The following is a 19892-nucleotide window of genomic DNA, read 5'->3' on the forward strand; positions in this document are numbered from 1 at the left end:
CAACATGGCGCCGCCGGGGCCTCGGGGCGGCCGGCTCTCACCTGGCGCCCGGGGAGCTTCCCCCTGTGGTGCCCGAGGCTGAGGCGGCCTGCGGGGCAGGTTTCCTGACCCCGAGGGGTAGGGTTTGTGTGGGGAGGCAGCCGTCGTTTGTGCTGCCCCCGGGGGAAAAGGGAGAGGCAGGCGGCTGCTCGGCAGAAGGAATGCTCTGGTGGTGCTCCGGGCAGCCCGGCTGTGGTGGTGGGGCTCCAAAGCCACCCTGCCAGCACAGAGGGAAAGGTCCAGGGTGTGTTCCCAAACGTGGAAAATGAGCAAAAGGACCAGTCCTGGAAACCTCGCTGCTTTAATGCACCTGCAGAACAACAGGAGCAGGTTGCGAGTGGATCCCTGGGCATGTCTTGAGATGAAGGAGCAGGGGATCACAGCAACATTGTGGGGAGTTAGTAATGAGGCTTAAAAGAGCACACTTAGGAGAAGCTCCTTCTGTTTAAAGCCTTAGCAAATACTTGGGATTCTGTCTTTTCAACGTAAGGTTTTGAGGTTACAGGGGAAAAAACTGCTCATTACTGAAGCAAAAAAATTAAAATGGCATAGTAGTTGAGTGGCAACTGCAAGCGGATCTTTAGTTCCTCCACCTAACAATCTTATGAAGACTGTGGAACAGCAGATGCAAAACAATCACTAATAAAATACAGTGCCATATCAGAGAAACCAAAGATGCACTAGGAGGTCAAAGAAGACTATTACAATAATGAAATGGCCAGACTGATTTTATCTTAAATTAAAACATATTCAGCAATCCTATTCAGAGTGCCCAAGACCATTTCAAAATTTATTGCACCGTTTCTAATGGTGAATCTGTTTATCTAGAAGGGTTGTTTTTTTCCTATGCATTTCCAGAACCTTCGCTATTTTGTTCTCCGAGTTTATAACTGTGCCCCTAACAGCAGAACTTGGATGGACTGAGTACAATTATAGGGACAATTAAGATGAATAGGAATATAACATCTTTAATTAGAAATATTCATGTTTTTAGAAGTTCATACTGACATCCATCAGCCTAAAGAACAGGAAAAAAAAGCAATTACGAGCACTACTGTGATGAACAAGAAGCGACAATTAGACAAAGATGTCATAGTTCAGAGCAAAGCACTTGGAAATTATACTTAATCACTTAACAACTTACTCCTAAATGTATTGTTTTTGTTTATAGTGGTACTTGCATTTTTCTCAAACGTGGACAAGATTTAGTCAAGATTTGTATAAAAAGAACGATACTTCCTTATGCTAAGACTCACATTTTAATTCATTCTTTCAGATCCAGAACTATGGTGAACATCCAAAGAAAACCCTCCAAATAGTCCTAATTATCTGTGATAGAAATGTATCATCTTGATCAGGTTAAGAAGGACTGATGACCTCCTGAGACATCCAAAGGTGATTCATCAAATTCCAGTGTCTGCAAATCAGGGTGCGTTCCTCTCCAAGAAAGCACATCATCCAGCAGCAGGGAAAGCTTTTATGCAGAGACTTTGAAGGCATAATGGAGCAGAACTCTCCCTGGAATTTGCACTTGGAGAGATGCAAGACAATTGTTGGGTTACCCAAGATTATGAGTGAATAGCCGATTAATATGGTCTCCTGACATCAGTGGCCAAGCAAGACAGTCATAAATTCACATTCCTGTGATGAGAAGTGTAAAAGCACTGCATTGTGGTTTTTGCTATGTGGTTAAAATTATGATTAACATTTAGTTATATGGTCCATATAATGCACTTTGGTTTGCAGTATAGTAAGCAGAGTCATAAAAATAAAGTGTTGAGGAAACTAAATAAGGAATTTCATATACATCTTAAATGGACAGCAGCTCAATACACTCAGACTTCTCAGAAACATTTCCACGTGGATATACTGCTTGCATAGGCTCAGCCAGTCTCATCAAATATGGATCTCTTGTTTTAGAGCTATCTGATGTGTTAACTTACCGAGTACAATGAAATGGTTCCTGCAGTTGTGGGCTTAAGGTACTGATACAAAGCCCTCACTACCTCTTTATGTAAGCCACAAACATCTAGTGAAACAGCACATCAAAACATTAAAAAAAAAAAAAAAGAGGAGAGGCCTTTCTATATTATCAGTTCATAACAAAATTATTTCATCATCATCTTGCTGTCTCAGTTTTTGAACTACAAATGCAAATTGCAAATTTATTTTGGTCAAAGTCCATCTGACTTTGCAACAAGGAAAGAGAAACCATATGAGTTTCCACTGGCAAATATCTGCTTGCAAGCTAGCTTCCTCAGTGCAGCACGGGTTTACAGATCCTACTTTGAGATTGACTGTGCCTCTGATTGCTCTCTCAGGAGAAGTTAATACAGTTTCTTCCTCTGCCTTCTTTTATATCCCAGCTTTTTACTTAAGGGTTATTCCCTGTAGGGGGATAGTTAAAGTACGCAGCAATCCCATCTCATGAGAAACCGTTTCTCTCTGCAGATGAAAGTAGAAAAGAGGTGAATATGGAATAAGCAAGACTACCATCTAGCGGTGTAATCGTAGTTTAATATTTCAGAGGAACATACACCATCAAATAACCTTTCACTGAATATATTATTCCAAAGACCGAGCTTAACATAGAAACTTAATGAGGAAAATTCAGTTATAGCAGAACAGTAACATGCTTTGGAACTGAGTCTCTAACATTTTCACACTGCTCACTGTTACATCAAGTCTCCATCTCAAAATGCTAAATCAAATAATTTTCCACAAAGAAAGAACAACACCACACACACATACAGCCAGAAGATTCAAGAATTAGACTCACAGGATATCTCTTTTCATTACAGGCTTATGATCTTTTAGATATTTGACTAGATATAATTCTCCGATCCATCCTTTCCCTGTCTGATGTACAGTGGTATACAGGGATTTTCTGAAGGTGAGGTGAAGGAAAGGTGGCCAACCACTCATCGAGTCTGGGGCAGCTCCGTTTTTTCATCATTACGAGTTCTGAGGGAGGCAAGCAGGGTGATGATGTTGGTTTGAAAACTATTGCAATATTTGAAAAAAACATTTAAAATGGAAGAACCAGAAGACTTTCTACAAGTGATCACGGCAGGAAAACAACCCATTTTGGACTTCCTTCTAGCTAGAGCAGCCAAGTGAGGGAAAACTGTAGGAAAAAATGCAGAGTTTCTAAATCCTACAACAGCTGCTTAGGCACTGGGACGGAAGGCAGTAGGTGCTTTCAGAACTGACTTTTAAGCAAGTTCCATTTAATGTTTTATGTGGCTCTGGCACACAAAAAATATTACAAAGTCCTGAGAAAGCAAGGGCTGTAATTAGTCAAATAAGGAAAATAGCTCAAATTTGCAAAGCTAAAATGTATCTAGTCTTGCCTTGGATGCTTAAAATGAATGCAAGAGATATACCTCTTCTTTGTGATGGCCACTGAAACATGATTTACAATACTCTCCTATATCTGAAAAGTGGGAATACAAAACAAAGATTTGGGAATGCTGCTTGCCTTTCAGACTACAATTTTTCCTTATTTTGAGAATACGCCAGCAGCTGCTGGCTTTCAGCCCTGGCCCTCTCGCACCTTGGAGCTTTCGTTGGAAGTGCTGCTGGTTCCGCTCCCGATGGACACCCAAGGTGGTACAGCAGGACAGCTCCCAGTGAGGCCATCAAGAAACCCAGGTCTCAGGCCAGAATGGCCATCCCACTCATTTTCCATATATATGCATGTTTACACTTTCACATCCACTAATAAACATGCATTAAGTGGTGTAGAAAGCTAAGACAAAGATGGAAACACTAAGCTTGCTAATAGGAGAGCTTTGTCTCTGAAACAAGAGACAAAAGTCCAGTGTCTAGTGCTCTAAATACAGCCAGAAAAACCCAGACTGCAAATGCACTCGATGGGAATTTTGCCCTGTGTGTACAAACATACACTGGGAAGCGTGGCATGTTTTGCATTTGTATTTACAGCTGCAGAATGCGATACAGTCCCACTGGTTTTCTGATCCATACTGCAGTTCCCCTCACCATCTAAATATTTTTCTCCACTGAGACAGGGATGTGTTTCTGCATGCACATTCCTAAACCGAACACCTCCACTGAAACAAGTAAGGCTTGAGGGCCAAGTGATGGTGTTCTTCATAGCTACATGCGGCCTGGGTAAACATTTCAAAACCGTGCTTGTTAAACTGATCTTCAGGAAAACACTTTCTCCATCAGCAACAAACACGAAACCTTTCTCTGGAGGTGGGGGGTTGGAATTGCTCTCCTCCTTGAAGAACGTGGAAAAACTCCTGGAGCAGAGAGGAAGAAAAGCCTCTGCCTGCTCCCCACTGCTGGCGCTCTGAGATACGACCAGCCTCTGGAGGTGCAGAGGTGGCACCACAGATTTCTGCTCTGACAGCAGCTCAGGGCAAAGGCAGGCCTACAAGGGACAATTGGGCTGGTCTCACCGTGTTTTAATGCTCCTTGCTTGCAGTTGAACCAACCACAGCTAATAACCTTCCTCCAGTGGCATGCCGTGGGGAGACAGAGCAGTAGGACCCCGGCGCTGCCGCGTCCCGCAGCCGGTGAAAGCTCCACGTACAGCACAACTGCTTCTCATTAGCAGTACCCTGGGTGGTCACCATATGCAGAAGGCTTTGTGACAGAATTAAAGCTGAACCGAAGGGGTATGTTCCGCCAGATGTACTTCTGGAAAGTGGTTGTAAACGTGGGGTTAAGTCTCTCGCTCTTACATATTTTGAAATCAAAGCCTTGTCTTATAAGTACAAGTGAATAGCTACTGTTAATCTGTAATTAACACGGGAGCTGGTTCCATGTGGCAGATCAGAAAAGCAGCGCAGATCTAGGCCTGCGAGGCTTTGCATCTGCTGCAGTCACACTGAGAAAGCGTCAGAGCTGTGCTGCTCTGAGTCATTCCCAAGCCAGCGGCCCCCCAGAGCTGCACACCAAAAATACCTGTATATTTATGTGGCTAGGAGCTCCAAGATACGCCATAGGCCTTAGGGTGATGAAGAGGAGGTAGCTGGGACTGGCTTAGATGCAGAAAACGAACTCACATTTGAACTCACAACTGGTCTGTGACTGAAGATTTAATGCGGGGTGCTTCCCTAATGAAAAACAAAATCCTCCCACTTCCCAACAGTGACATATAGGTCAGAAGTAAACGCTTATTGTGGTGTGTCCCCGTTGATGTACCGAATGTTAGTGTGACTTGTACTGCCTGAGACAATTTCGTTATCGAAGCACAGCTTTCAGCAGAATATGTTGAGCTGAGCACACCTTGCTTCAGAATTTATATGTGGCAGTAAATATATATATATCAAAAGCAGATGGAAATGTTTCACCAGAAGACTACTTGTAAGATACTGCAGGAATACGGAACCGTGCCAGATGTCTGGAACAAAGCAGGCATCTTTCAGGATACGGTGACCGAGTTAAGCTGAACGGCTTTTTTATGATGTGGCTTTGTTCACTTATTTCCACTGTCAGCTACTTCAACATTCTGCTAAAGGTCTCCATTTGTGTGAAAAGATGGGTTGGAGGACTGCCTTTTATTTCTGGGTTAATCCCCATCACTAGCCCCTCTTGCCCCCAGGAAAAAAATAAAATAAAATAAAAATCTGACCTTCAGGATAACAATGCAAGACGGTTTGTGCTGCTGAACTGGAGGAGTGACAACATTTCAGAAAAAAAAAACAACCCTTCACATGAGAGGCATGGACTGGATGAAAAAGTAAGTAGTGACACAGGTACCTATCACAGATACCATCCAGCCATGACATCAAAACTGGAATTCATTATTATTACCTATGATGCATATTACACTAAAACATCACACAAAATGAGGTCTTCTTATTTGAGATGCGTAATTGGCATCTCCAGATAAAGAATCCTAATCCCAAGAATGTATAGATTAGCTAAACAAAGACAGAGGGAGGAAAGATAGATTGTTCTCCCCTACAGACTGGAAAGATGGATTGTTCTTGCCTATAGAGGAAGGCGGGTGGCTTGCTAACGTCACCCAAAGAAAGCATGTAAGAAAAATGAGACCTAACTGTCCACGTGTCTTCCTCATCCATTGAAAGCCCAGCAAGCTCTCATACCAAGTAAGAACAGACAGTATATCATTTGGTTGGAGCTAAGAAACCCTTGTCAACAGTTATTTCCCTTCTGCCTCTCCTTGTGGAGAGAGAAAGGAGTCACTCCTTGTTTGTCCTGCTTCTACCAGGAAACAAAGCATCGTGTCGCTGTGTCTCTGACAGACACCATCGCCATACGGTGGACACAACTTTGCAGAGGAGCAAGGTGAAGAATCTCGAGCATCCTGCCAGACAAATCCGAATCCTGGAAAATCACGGCCACACTCTTCAGAGCTGAGATGCTGAAGGCAGGCCTTTAAAGCTACATTTTAGCACCTCAGGGAACACTTCCACCTACAGATTTCCAGAAGAGCTACTGCATTCTGTAGAGGCATTTTTTTACATGCTAGAGGACTTGGCTGTAGTAATTGCAGAATCACTGCTGGCACTCGATATGCACAAAGAGCAGCCTCACCATCCTAACCCTTTTATCTGCATAGCTTCAGTGCTGCCTGCCTCCAGTTACCAGATGCCTCCTTCATCGTATGTTCAACCAAGAATTCATACGCTTCAGCAGGTCTCCACCTCAGCAGTCCCTGCTCACTCCATCTCCCGGCCAGAACATCCCCTCCTTGTGGAGGAGGGAGCAGGAGAATGCAGCTCTTCCAACCTCAGCAGACAACATTAAGAAAGATTTTTTTCCCCCTATTCCCAGCTGAGCTCTGACCTCCTGTGAATTTCTTTCACTTCCCAGCCTTACTTCTGCTTGATTTTTGACACCGTGGAGACCTTTTAGCCCAGATTTTCTGTCCCACTGACCCGGAGACAGTCAAGTGCTAAGCAGTAACTGTCCTTGCATTGCCCCTCAGTGCTGGGCTGCAGTGTTTAAATGAACCTGGCTGCAATTCAGAAATTCACACACCTCTGGTCCTGCTCAAAGCTTTCATGGACACAGGCCCTTTATAATAACAGTCTTCTGTGCTTTCATTATTGATCTCTCTGATCTTCTAGGGGCTGGGGCACTAATACAGAGGAATTACTGCTGTGGTCCATGCAATTTACCAGAAGAAAAGGGAGATGTTACTACCTTACACAGACGCTAGGTGCCCGCTTTCCCTGTTATGGCCTCAGAAATATTTGTCATGTTTTATGTCTGGTACCTTACGGCATAGTGTACTAGGTCTGGCTGGGATGGAGTTAATTTGTTCCACTGCAGCTCAGAAAATGTTGTGTTGTGGATCTGTGACCAAAACAGTGTTGATAACGCACCCATGTTTGAGCTGTTGCTGAGCAGTGCTTCACAGCCTCAAGGCCTTCTCTGTTCCCCACTCTACCCCCGCAGCCAGGAGCTGGAGGGGACACAGCCAGGACAGCTGCTCCCAGCCGGCCAAGGGGATATTCCATACCCTGTAACGTCATGCTCAACAATAAAAACTTCGTGGGGGGAGTTTTCCAGGAGACCACTCTTCAGGGGCTGGCTGCCTATCAGACTGTTGGCTGTGATTTTTTTTTGCATCATTTTTTTTTTGTTATTATTTTTTAATGTCTTTTTTATTTTATTTTTTAAGGCCTTTGCTTATTAAACCGTCTTTACCTCAGCCTACAGTTTTTCTCACTTTTGCCCTTCTGATTCTCTCCCCCATCCCACTGGGGGGTGGTGAGCAAGCTGTGTGGGGCTCAGCTGCCCACCAGGGTTCACGCACCAGACACGGGGCTTTCTCCAGCATCTAATCTGGGAGAAAGGCTTTATTTCTTCAGCAAATCCCAGCTTTTCATTTTTGAAAAGCTATACGCATTTCGTGGTATAGCTGGAACAGTGATACACAGAATACAGCGTATGTGCTTGGTGGAACCTGTATGCAAATGCAGTTGAGGGCAATTCCCTTACATCTGTCCTTCACAACGATGCAGACATTGACGGGTGTAGATACCCTGACAGGGAAAAAGACAGTGGTGGAAAATAAGACTGTGTTTTATTAGCTTTCCAATCACCTACTGCATACTTGTTGCTAAGTGATAGGAGCTCGTCTTGTTTCACATACCTACCAGGCTAAAAGCCTCTCATGCTTTCAGTAGGTTACGCACGCGGAGCCCTTGCAAACCTTGTCTTGCCTCGGCAGGCTTATGGCAGTCCTGCTGACTTTGGGGAAATTCCAAACCAGAAATAAAGTCTGTCCTTGCTATATGTCATAAAGCACGCTCAATCATACATTATCATAACATTAGCTATGGCAAGCTGCAAGGATTTGCTAATCTCCAGGCAGATAAGGTTGGATTCATCCATCTAAAAGGCACCTGAGCTGGGTCCCACAGGCTCCTGTTATGATTAAGGGAGAGAACCTGGTGTTTCCAGAGCAGTTTGTCTCTGCCCAAAGCTAACATCTCCATTTGGTCCACTGAGTTATGCTCTCAGATTTCTTCTTCTTGCTGCTGATTATGAAGGGAACCTAAATGTCCCTACGATAGTAGGAAGGGTATCAACATAGCTATGCTATGAGTTGTCAGCACTGGCCTTAGCAAAAGTAGTCCAAGCAACTCTTCAAGGATGTTGCATTTCTGTATAGGGCAACCCCTCTCTCTCAAGCACACTACTATGATATAACTGAGCTGTAATAACTGCTCTCAGGCAGGCTTTTACCCCCAGCCCAATAAATGACTTAGAGCAAATAATCACAGTGACTCCGATGCTTTCAGCACATTGCAGTGTAAGTGCATACGGGCAGCTGCCGAGAAATTGCTAACATGTAGCAATGGGTTCCTGTGGGATGCAGCGGTGCACAGATCCACCTGCCCTGGGTACCACCAGCAAGCCGAGGACACGGTTTGTCTGTTTGGGAGGTAGGGAGTAGGGAGTTTAGATTTCCAGGAATGGGTTTAGGGTCCTTCTTTTGGGAAGTGAATAATATTATAGGAAAACAGAAAGGCACAGGTCTGAGGTGCTTGGTAGGGAGGTGTGGATAATGCAGCTGAAGGTAGGGACTTGGAAAGCCTCGGGGCTTAGCTTCTGGCAGAGGAATAGGAAAATGATCTTCTAAAGCACAGTTTATGACCTCAGTTTCCACATCAGGGGCTCTGCATTGCGTAAGACCAGCTCCATCTCCCACACCACCCTGCTTGTCATACTCACTCCTGTTAGGAGTGAAAGCTTTACTCGCAGGCAGTGTTAAACACCACAAGTTTTATTATATTTGGACAGTGCAAAATGTTTACAAATATTTCCAGTCAATTTTTCTGGTGAGCTGATTTTATTGTAATAATGGGAAAGTATTGGGTTAAATTTGCCATATACATCTACCTGCACTGAAGAAAGATGGCACAGAGACTTCCTCTTTGCAAGGAGGTAGATGGGTACTGGATATGACACAGCACTCGTTTTTACGTGGCTTCCCAGAAGCAGACATCTTTATGCAACTGCAGCAGATTTTTACCAGTTACATTTGCTGTTTATTTAAGCGTAACGTATTGATAGATTTGGCAGATCATCCCTTAGAAATGCTATGGCCCTTGTGTGCTGCTTGCGCAGACGTAGGGGCCATCCCAGGGAGCTCAGTAACCCAGAGATCTGAGCACTGCTATTACTCCGAGGCAGGTTGGAGTTAGAACCACCATTTTCCATTGAGCAATTCAAAAACAGGATTTTTCTCGCCATTTCTAGCCATCCCTTTTCTAGGCTGCAAGACCTGTGCTTGTCATCCCCTCAGAGGAGCTGCATGCAGTCTCTCCTACATATGTATCAGCAATTGTTAGCTTCATACTTGTTGATTGAAGTCGCTTTGGGATACTTGCGTCTTCCAGTGCAGGCAGAGTAGATCACAAAAAGCATGGTAGTCAAAGGCACTGTGTACCCAACAGACACGTTGGGCTTTCGGATGGGTATCAATGCTTTCAGCCAAAACCTAAGGGGGAAAGGCAGAGATAAATGATGCTGTCACTTACTGTGACATCCCCCCCCCCCCCCCTCAGAAAAATAAGAAACCCTTGGCGTTGATCAGTGTATACTGCCCTTGCCTTTACTGTGACAGAAGGAATCAGAGGATGTCTCGGGCTGGAAGGGCTCTCAGGATGTCTCTAGGCCAAGCTCCTGCTGAAAGCAGAGGGGTTGCTCAGCTGTGAGATCAGGCCAGGTTGCCCAAGGCTTTATCCTGGCTGGCAGCACCCCAGCTTCGCACAAGAAATACAAAGACCTCTTCGCAATCCTGCCCGTTCTTCACCAAGCCTTGTTGCAGGTGACGCCGGCTTGACACAGTATCTTGAGCCTGTCACAGCCATATTTCAAGGACTAACCAGGAAAATTATTGCCCTGGGAATTCACTGCAAGCTGAGTAAGGTCGATAAATAGGCCCCATTCAAATACATACGTGTATTTGAACACAACACACTGATGTGAATGATCTGACTCTAACTTAGAGTGCAGTAAATCTAGAATTAATATAAATTTACTTGAAAGTAGGCATGCACTTAGAAATTTTGCTGCACTGGTTTCCAAATCATTTTGAACCAGGGTGGGAAACAAAGGAAGAAATTCACCAAAAATAATCAGGTTGCGGACATTCAGCTGACCGCTTCCCTCAGTATTTGCATTGTTTGAAAGACAGCTGTGCAGCGTCCCTCCGTTGTTCACCAGGCTCTGTCTGGCTGTTTCCCAGCCAAACCCGGGGGCTGTGTGGGTTCGGTGAGGCTCCCGGTGGTACAGATAGGCTGGGTTTGCTGCTGCGTTCACATCTGAGGCCAGAGGCACGGCATGGAGAAACTGTCAGTCATGAATAAAAGATAAAAAAGCCCAGTATTTTATAATTAGCTGCAGAGGGTTCGACTTGAAGACAGGAATTGAACTGAACTGCAGAGATGCAATCAGCAGGCTGACGACAACGGTTTTTGTTGTGTTATGATTTCAATTTTTTGTCGTATTGCTGTTTCAACAGCACGTAATGCCTGTGTTGAACATGGAAGCCGCCAGACGCCTCACACACGGCAGGGCCTGGGGTCTGGGGCACACAACACCGTGGACCAACACCTTCAAGCCACACAGAGGCTGCTCCACAGAGCGCCTGCCCCGTGCTGGCCCTGGGGACAGCGACAGCGCCCCTGGGGGGCAGGTGGCAGGGCGGGACGCGGGGGGGGGGCCCTTCTAGCACCTTCCCCGCAGCCACACCACAGGGGCCGGGGTCTCCCCCTTCTCCCCCCGCCTTGGTCTCGCCCCGCTCCTCCCTGTCCCCCCGCCGCGGCGCCGCGTGGTCCGTCCCGCCGCTATATAAGGGCCGGGTGGGCGGCTCCGCGCCACAGCGCTGAGGGCGGCGGCGAGGTGCGGGGGGTGCGTGGGGGACATCGCCGCGTGAGGGGACATCGCCGCCTTCCTGCAGCCATGGCGTGGCAGCCCATGGAGATCAACCCCGAGGTGCGCGCTGGGGACTTGGGGGCGGGGGGGCGGGGGGGTGAAGCGAGGCACCGAGGTTTCACTCAGCCCCTCTGCCCCTCGTTGTCTTGCAGATGCTGAACAAAGTGAGTGCGCGGCCGCCGCGCCCCGGCCTTCCCTTCTCCCTGCCCCGGGCGGCGGCGGCGCTCTGCGCTGTGTCACCGCCCCGGGGCGGGCGGCGGGGCCCTGAAGGGCTGCGGCCGTGCCACCCGCCCGCTGTGCCCCGCAGGTGCTGGCCCGCCTCGGCGTGAGCCCCGGCTGGCGCTTCGTCGACGTGCTGGGCTTCGAGGAGGAGGCGCTGGGCGCCGTGCCCAGCCCGGCCTGCGCCCTGCTGCTGCTCTTCCCCCTCACCGAGCAGGTAGGTGGTGGCCATAACCGCGCCACGGGGTGGTGGGCATCCCCTGCCCGTCTCCTCCATGGTGGCTCCGCCAGCAGCAAGCCTGCAGCTGGCCACGGTGCTCTGTGGGGTTTCTGCAGGCTGGGCTGTGTCTAAAACGAAATAAAGAACGAGCTGATAGCCTATAACCTTCCCGTTGAGTAGGGGTACCTTTCCCTGTTGGTAGGGCCGCCATCTGGGCAGGCATCGGTCAGATATTGCGGAGTGGGTGTGGTTTGGTGGGTGTCTGTTCTCGGCCCTCGCCTCCCAAACTGTTTGAGCTGAGACAAAATAAGCAAGAAAATAGGGCTTCTTAGTCTGATAGACCTCCTATGCTTCGGTTTGTGTGCCCGGCTGAAGGAAATGCCGTTTGCAGGCTTGAGCGTGGCGAATAGCAGTTCAGCCATCATGCTGAATCATTGCTCGGGAAGGCCTAACCCACTCCTGGGTGATTAAGGTGCTTTGTCCGACTGATGCTGAAGAAGTGAATGAGGAGGTGGTCTTTCAAACAAAAGATGCTTAATATTATTTAACCAAAGAGTTATAACCTCTCAGTAGTGATGGGTTTTACGCTAGTCTATACACCTGCTGATGGGGAGGGGTTCATGAAGGGAAGTAACCTAAAGGTACGAAAGCAAGCTACTGCGGAGACATGCTGAGTAGCCTCATTAAATAGGCAAAACGATTGAAAGGATAAAAGAGCCTATCCATTATGACTCCCCCCCCCCGTAAGCTATTTCCAGTGTACGACGCAGATGGAGAGGCCAAGAACAATGCTTTTGGGTATGACTGAGTCATGCAGGTAGTCCATTAAGGCTTGGCCTGTGTCCAGGGTAGGCATTACAATGCTTTACTGGACCCATGCCACAAAGATGACTTTCTGTGCAAGTCTTTTCTGTCTAGACCTGGTATCGGTTCTCCTGCATATCTGTCTGTGTGGCAATTTGCATAATAAAGAGGTAACACTACAGTGAAATGTTTGAAACAATTACATGTTTACAGCATGAGAACTTCAGGAAACAGCAGACTGAGAAAATAAAGGACCAAGAAATCAGTTCCAAGGTGTATTTCCTGAAGCAGACTGTCAGTAACTCGTGTGGGACAATTGGTCTGATACACGCAGTTGCTAATAACAAAGACAAAGTGAAGCTTGGTGAGTATGAACATTCTGGAGCGCTTGAATTTCTGGTGTCCTTCACAACAGAGGAAAGCTGAGTGGGTGTGAGCTATAGTAGACATGTTGTGCTGCTGCTACTGGTAAGTGGGCCTTGTCTCTGTTGGAGAGAAGCACGAATTGCAGAAGTGATTGTGTTTTGACTCCTCTGGTGACTGCAGAGGTACCCTAGTGAGTATCATGGGGTGGGGGAGGATGCACAGCAAGACTGGCCAGCATATCTGTAATTGGGAAGCATCATGTTCAGAAGTGGCCATTGACACTGGTGTTGATGTCAACTGAACAGATAAAATGATTAATGACAGTTATGTCTGTTACAAAATGTCAGTTATAAACAGACTTGCTCAGGGCAGTCTATAAATCAATTTAAACTGGGTTCATTTTTCTGTGGGAAAGTAATACAGGATGATAGGGATGTGGAATTAAACTTCCTATAAAGGACAGTTTTGATTTCTTCCCTTTTCATAGAAAAAGTTACAAAACTGGCCTAGGTAACTGGTGACTTTAACCTCCTGTTTCCTAGCAAGCAGGCTTACAAATTCTTGTAAAGAAAGCCTTGTCAGTGGGTCAGGAAGTACCTTACTGTTCAAACTGCAAAATACAGCAACTTCTTGTCACTATCCCTTGAACCTGAAATCCCACACCACCCAAGGGGTTCTTACACCAAGGAAAAGGATGTGTGGAAGGCAAGATTGAGACCAGCTTTGCTTTATTCTTTTTGGAAGTCCTCTTGAAAGGCTTCTCTGAGATAGCACCCTTGAGTGCTATGGCATCCTTTTCAGGTAAGACTAGGAATTCAGTGTCTCCCAGTACTGCACTACTAATTTGTGCCCTGGAAAGACAGAATAAGCCTAGCATAAGCAAGAGCTACGTTCATCTGCAGATTTTCAAAGGACAGAACTCAAATATCAATTGACAGAATATGGACAGATAAAATTGTGTTTTTGCCCCTGGTACCATTCTGTAAGACACTCAAAGACTCTAAGCTTCTGCCAAGTCTGCAGGGGAAATCAGGAATGCCAAGTCCCATTTGAAAGTCTGTTTCAAGATGAGTCTTCAGAGTACCCTGAGGCACTTGAACTCTGGCTGTTTGTGTAGATTGTCATCAATAGCTTCTGGATAAATACTTAACTTCTACTTGAAGTGGTAGTTGTAATATGTTTATGCTGGAGATGGTTCCAGGCTGAATACAATTACTCCTAGTTAGCACAGCGAGCACTGAGTGTTGCAAGCTGTCTGGTCTGTAACTGGTTCTCTACCTGTGCTGAATAAAATCTTCTGTCTTGTGCAGATGAGGGGTCTGCCCTGAAGAAATTCCTTGATGAAACAGCTGATCTCTCTCCTGAAGAGAGAGCTAAGCACTTCGCAAGTAATAAGGTATATGAACTATACAAATAGCTGATGGCTATCTGCACTTACAGATATAGTAACCTGTATCTGCTTTCTTGTCAGGCTATACAAGAAGTCCACAACTCTGTTGCACAAGAAGGACAGTGTCGGGTAAGATATGAATGGATAAAATCTTGGGAGAAGAGAATATGGAAGGTGGTAGAGCACTGCATGTTTGCCTCTGGCAGATGAGGCAGGAGAAACAAATGACTTACAGGTGAATATGCAGGATTCCTTCCTCAAACAAGGGTTGGAAATCTAGGTTCAGACTGCCTGGATATGTTCTGAAAGTGTTACTGTATGTTAGGGCTTCTGGCAGTTTACCTTTTTAGAAGCCTTGCAGAGGCCCCTTCAGCTGGCTTGTTAGTACTTCGCTGTTGTTTCTTGCTGACAGTGGCTTTGTCTTGTAGTCACAGGTAGCATTCATAGTGGTAAGCTTTTTTTCAATCTAACTAATGTATCTACTGGTCTATCCGAAGGTTGATGACAACAGTGTGAACTTCCACTTCATCCTGTTTGCCAACGTGGATGGACATCTGTATGAGCTGGGTAAGGTCCTGAGAGCTCTGGAGTTGGAGCGTGCCTGCTTCACGCTGTACAGCAGAGCTGGTGGGTCTGGCTAGAAACCTGCTGCTAGTCAGGCTGTTTACTGACATCCTCAAAGCCAATTCATAGCTTTCGCTTTTAGATTTTAATAGAAGGTGAGTTGCACTGAACACTTACATTCTCTTGGAAAGCATGTCCTCTCCTGTAGATGTCATCTCCTGTAGAGCTGGGAATACTTGGTCCCCTTCTCACTTGAGCATGTACTGACAATTTATTCTGGCCTTCTCCAGATACCTTTATGTACTTTTTTTGGGGCTCACTATGCTGAGTTGTGCTAATTCAGAAGTAGTAAACACGATGGGTGATAGGACTTTCTTCCACAGATGGGCGTATGCCGTTTCCTGTGAACCATGGCACAAGCTCAGACGACTTGCTCTTGAAGGTAAGGCTTCTTGCTGTTTCATTCCCTGAAAATGAGGCTTCTAAAAGGCTGAGGGGTGTGCTTGCAGGGTATAGTGGCTGTACCCACCTGCTGCACAAGCTGCTCCTTCTTACACCATGGTAACAAGGTTGTACTGTGCCAGAGCTAGATTTCTGCTAAGTATTAGCTGGTGCTATTAGTAACTTCTCTGTGGGGACACAGAGGAGCTGCAAAGACTCCTAGAATCTCTACAGCAAGTTTGATCCAGTCATCTAAACAACCAACCCTCTTTCTTTTAAGGATTCTGCTAAGATCTGCAGGCAATTCACAGAACGTGAAAAAGGAGAAGTTCGTTTTTCTGCTGTGGCTTTCTGCAAGTCTGCCTGAGACTCTGAAGAGGCGCAAGGAAAACAGTCTAATAGCACACAGTAAATGCAGTCTAAACTCCAGTGCTTCAGTACTTGTTAAACACAGCTGTTCTGGTAACTTAAATTGTTTCCACCCTTTGCTATACACAGGAGCAACATCAGTTGAGCTTATGTTAAAGGATGAGCTCAAGTTTTAACGTGAACAGTTTAGACACATCAGATGTCTTTAGACTCTGTTTTTTCACATGTTAAGTAGAAAATGCTTAACAGGGCTTGTTTAATCTGTGTCTGTTAATTGAGCTGTTGGTTGATATTTCCTTGTCCTTAATGAAAATAAAACTTTCTGCTGGAAGACTAAGTGGAGTTAAGTGTTCACTGACTTTCTCCAAAAGGAGTTGCTTGTGACATCCTATAAATGTTGTTTTCAAAGGACTCTCAAAGTCCTGAGTAAATAATACCAGCCTCAGGTGGGTAAGGTAGTTGCTGCTTTTCCTTGTGTCTCGAAGGCCTTTGGGGGTGGAGATGCCCTCGTGTCTGGATAGCATGTTTCAGAATTGCACTACCTTTCTGCTGAAACTCCAATTTTGTTTGTTAGTTGTGATTTGACATCACATTTATTTCAATTTCAGGTATGGTGGTAAGGTGGGATAAATGAGCACTCAGATGTAGGCTGGGGCTGTCTGCTTTTTGTACTGTCAGCACTACAAGCAACAGCATGCCAAGGGGATTGATTGATGTCCTGCTTCATCTGATAGGAGGCAGTACTAAGTACTACAAAGGTTTCTCTACCTGTGGCAAAAAATCTGGCTGCTGAACACAAGCCTCAGCTGCCTGGTGGGGGCTTATTAATTTGTTACTGTGTTAGGGAGATCCTTCAAGGGTTATATCCCACAGTGACCTTAAAGGGGGGAAAAAAAAACATTACAAACGAGTTTTGAATTGCAGGAAGAAATTTCAGGTTGAATGAGCACAAAGAAAGTGGTCTTAAGATGAAATACATACTCATTGGCCTCAACCAATTGACCTTCAGTAGAAACTACTTTTTAACCTGCACCTAGCTGCTGTTTATCTGCACGTGTTTATCTGTACCTCTCTGCCTGTACTTCAGGTAGCTGTAACGAAGGATAAAGTGCCCTTCAGCTAAGGCCTCCTAAACACCTTGTGCTAGGTGGTGCCCGCCAGCCTTGCAGGTTTCTGTGCTGTGTGGTGCATGGTGACTTCGTATGTTCTGTGGTGGTTGCTGCTACCTGTGTGCTGCAACATTCCTGGCTTTTGGGCTTCTTTGAAGGTAATTCAAAGTAGAAGCTTTGCTTAAAGCCATGCACAGTCTGTGTTCTGCGTTGGACCTTATTACTGCTGATAGCTGAAGCTTGCAGGGGCTCACAATGCTTTTTAATAAATTCAGATTCTGGGTCTTAACAAAAGATGATAGTACTTCAATTCTAAGCATCTTTGACTGTTACCAGGAGGGTGAAAGCTTCCTGCCAAGGAGGGAACAGTCGCATGTCCCTCTCCTCCTACAGCACCTCCCCCTGAAGCTGATGGGAGGTGGAGGGAGGCCTCCTGTGGCATCTGCTGCAGCCTCCCCCTTGGAGCAGTCTCCTCTCTGCTGTCCCTGCGGCTCAGGCAGCCTGGCAACAAAGTCTGCGGAGGGAAGCTGCGTGGGGTGTGAGCATGGAAGGAGCAAAAGCAGTCGGGTGCGCTAGGAGGGAGAGCAGAGCCCGGTCAGCTGCGTGCTGTACGTGGGGGAGCGTGCTTCTGTTCTGCAGGGACTCATGCTGTCAGGTGTTGCCCAGGGCACCTGCTGGGACTGTGCCTGTGAACAGTTATGCAGGTAATGTTAAAGCTGCCTGAGAGCAGCTTTGAGTTCCTACTGCGTTTCTTAGTCATTGCAGCAGTGTTTTTTAACCTAACAGTACAAATCCAGCACTAGCAAAATTATTCTAATGTCTCAAACTTTTTTCACTGCTCAGTTCAAGCTTCTGAATTCAAAATCTCCTGAAAGGCAAATATGTGAATAACTTTGGTTCTGTGGAAAAGCAGGCAAAGGGTTGTGGCAGCCCTTTCTTATTTCCTCGCCCTCTGGTCCCAGGTACAGTTTCAAAGGATGGAAGTAAAGGGCACTAAGGAGCGGGTGTTATCCATCCACTCGCGTACATCGCTAGCAAGGCTGTTTTCCCTTACTAAAATTAGCACAAGTGCCGGGCAAACAGCTGGGCTTTCACCTAAACAACCTGGTTAGAGGAAGATGAATGGCTGGGGATTGTTCGGGAGCTGGGATATGAGCTGCCTCTGGTGAAGGAGGTAAGGAACGGGTAAGGAACAACGGGTGAGGATCTGAAAGCTGAATAGGTGGAAACCGGCAACGTTAACAGTGCAGCTGTTCCGGCCGTGTCACTGGGTTTTCATCGTGAAGCAGGCAGGTAGCTTGCGAAGCCTGTTAGTGTTTCATGCTCCCTCTGAAAGAAATTGGTTGCTGCTGCTCTTCCAGGTACGTCAGGAGTCTACTGAGCAGCTCACTACATTTGAATGAACAGGTTGCTGCGGCTTTTGTGCAGCCTTCTAGGGGTGGACTCCCAACATAAATAACTGGGAATTTTCCTGGGAAATGCTTGAGAAATACTTCAGGATCTCGGGTAGGATTTCAGGTTTAGAACTGTACTTTGTGCACTGTCGATGCTGGATATGGTTTTAAGTTAGCAATCTCTCATTTTCCTACCAGTTCTTTGCTCTGCGTAGAAATCTGTAGGTAGCCTGTTCTGTAGGTGGCAGCATTGGGAAACTTACGGCCCCGAGTCTCGCTGGGGAGCCACCAATGGCGAAACAGACCCAGCAGCACTTTGATTTGCACGCGTACGTAATGTGAAGTCCACACGTAGCCCGGCTGCTTTCAGTGGGACCGCTCAGATGCTAAACACGTTTCTGGTTGCAGAGCTCAACACCCAATCCTCAATTTAGTCAACTGTTAACTTCGGTGTGATGTAACATCCAAAGCCTCCTATGCATTTCAATAGCCTTTGGCTTGGGTCCACAGGTTATTTGCAGCTGATATAACACCCGCCGCCTCTTCAACCGCTGTACAATACATGCACCGCTATTTCCATGTTAGGTTTCTTCTTTCTGGGAGTAAGGAAAGAGCAGGAACAACTCCAGTAGTACCAACTCTTGATGTGCAGACCAGTTTACCAAGCTATAAATAGTTAAGATGGAAAAATAACATGAAAAATTGAACTAGGATGTACTAGTGTTTGCTGCTTTTTGATACAAAGGCATGGGGGAGTTCAAGCGGCCAGGCCCCCTGGCCTGCGTGCTGGGAGAAAACAAGGAGGGCAATAAACCCCAGAGCCACAGGTTGCCTCTCCTGGTGCTACTGACAGCCAAGAAGAGGCTGCTGGCGGGACTGCAGCTCAGTGAGACTGCAGACTGAGTGGGAACAAACGAGAACTTGGGAAAATGCAGCCCAAATCCTAGCACTGAAAGCTGAGTAACAGCATTAAAACTCCTTTGTGACCAGAGGTATTAAAACATCAGTGGGAGTGGTTCGAGGCACCAAGCGCTTCAAACTCCGAGGACCTCAGCAGATGAGGGGACGGGGCCAGGAGCTGCCCCGCGGAGCTCGGTCTGACGAGGCGCTGAGCTCGGCACCTGGCTGGAGCCGCTGCGTGTGTCTGCGTGGGCTGGGAGGCGACAGGCCCCGGGGGTTTATGGCAGGTGCCAAATTGAATGTAAGCCCGCATGCTGCGTGCTCTCATGGCGAGGAAGGCACGCTGGGAGGAGCGAGGCCGGCAGAAGGAGGAAAGTTGTTATCCGCCTCCACTTGGCACCGGCGAGGCCGCACCTGGAGCGGCGTGTCCCCTCCTGGCTCCGAGGAGGAGGGGGAGGATGCGGAGAGGGCCCAGCAGCAGGCAGCAGCCGGAGGCACGGAGCTCATGGCCCGCAAGGGGAGGCTGGAGGAGCTGGGCTGGGTTAGTCTGCCAGAGAGGAGGCTTGGGAGGGTCTAATTATACCCTGCGACTACTTCGAGGGCAGCTGCGAAGATGACAAAGCCAGCTTTCTGTTGGTGGCATCCGATGGTGTATCAAAGGGCAGTAACCACAAACTGCAGCT

At 46.8% G+C, this 19892-nt stretch overlaps 1 protein-coding gene across 1 annotated transcript; it reads left to right on the forward strand.

The window, feature by feature from the left end:
- The first annotated feature begins 11352 nt into the window (after nucleotides 1-11352).
- UCHL1 (ubiquitin C-terminal hydrolase L1) lies at nucleotides 11353-16143 on the forward strand. Its single transcript, XM_048072966.2, has 9 exons — nucleotides 11353-11493; nucleotides 11586-11597; nucleotides 11741-11869; nucleotides 12890-13040; nucleotides 14353-14438; nucleotides 14514-14561; nucleotides 14930-14999; nucleotides 15380-15438; nucleotides 15718-16143. The coding sequence occupies exons 1-9, from the start codon at nucleotides 11461-11463 to the stop codon at nucleotides 15802-15804; spliced, it is 675 nt and encodes a 224-aa protein (XP_047928923.1). The 5' UTR covers nucleotides 11353-11460; the 3' UTR covers nucleotides 15805-16143.
- Nucleotides 16144-19892: the final 3749 nt, after the last annotated feature.

Source organism: Anser cygnoides, chromosome 4, assembly GCF_040182565.1.
Source record: "Anser cygnoides isolate HZ-2024a breed goose chromosome 4, Taihu_goose_T2T_genome, whole genome shotgun sequence".
NCBI classification, from domain to species: Eukaryota; Metazoa; Chordata; class Aves; order Anseriformes; family Anatidae; genus Anser; species Anser cygnoides.

What these genes read in the sequence shown, in the direction of transcription:
- UCHL1 (XM_048072966.2), top strand. Translation starts at nt 11,461, where the DNA reads ATGGCGTGGCAGCCCATGGAGATCAACCCCGAG. An exon ending in TCTTCCCCCTCACCGAGCAG is followed by an intron (nt 11,870 to 12,889) that starts GTAGGTGGTGGC and finishes ACATGTTTACAG; the next exon opens with CATGAGAACTTCAGGAAACA. An exon ending in AGCACTTCGCAAGTAATAAG is followed by an intron (nt 14,439 to 14,513) that starts GTATATGAACTA and finishes CTTTCTTGTCAG; the next exon opens with GCTATACAAGAAGTCCACAA.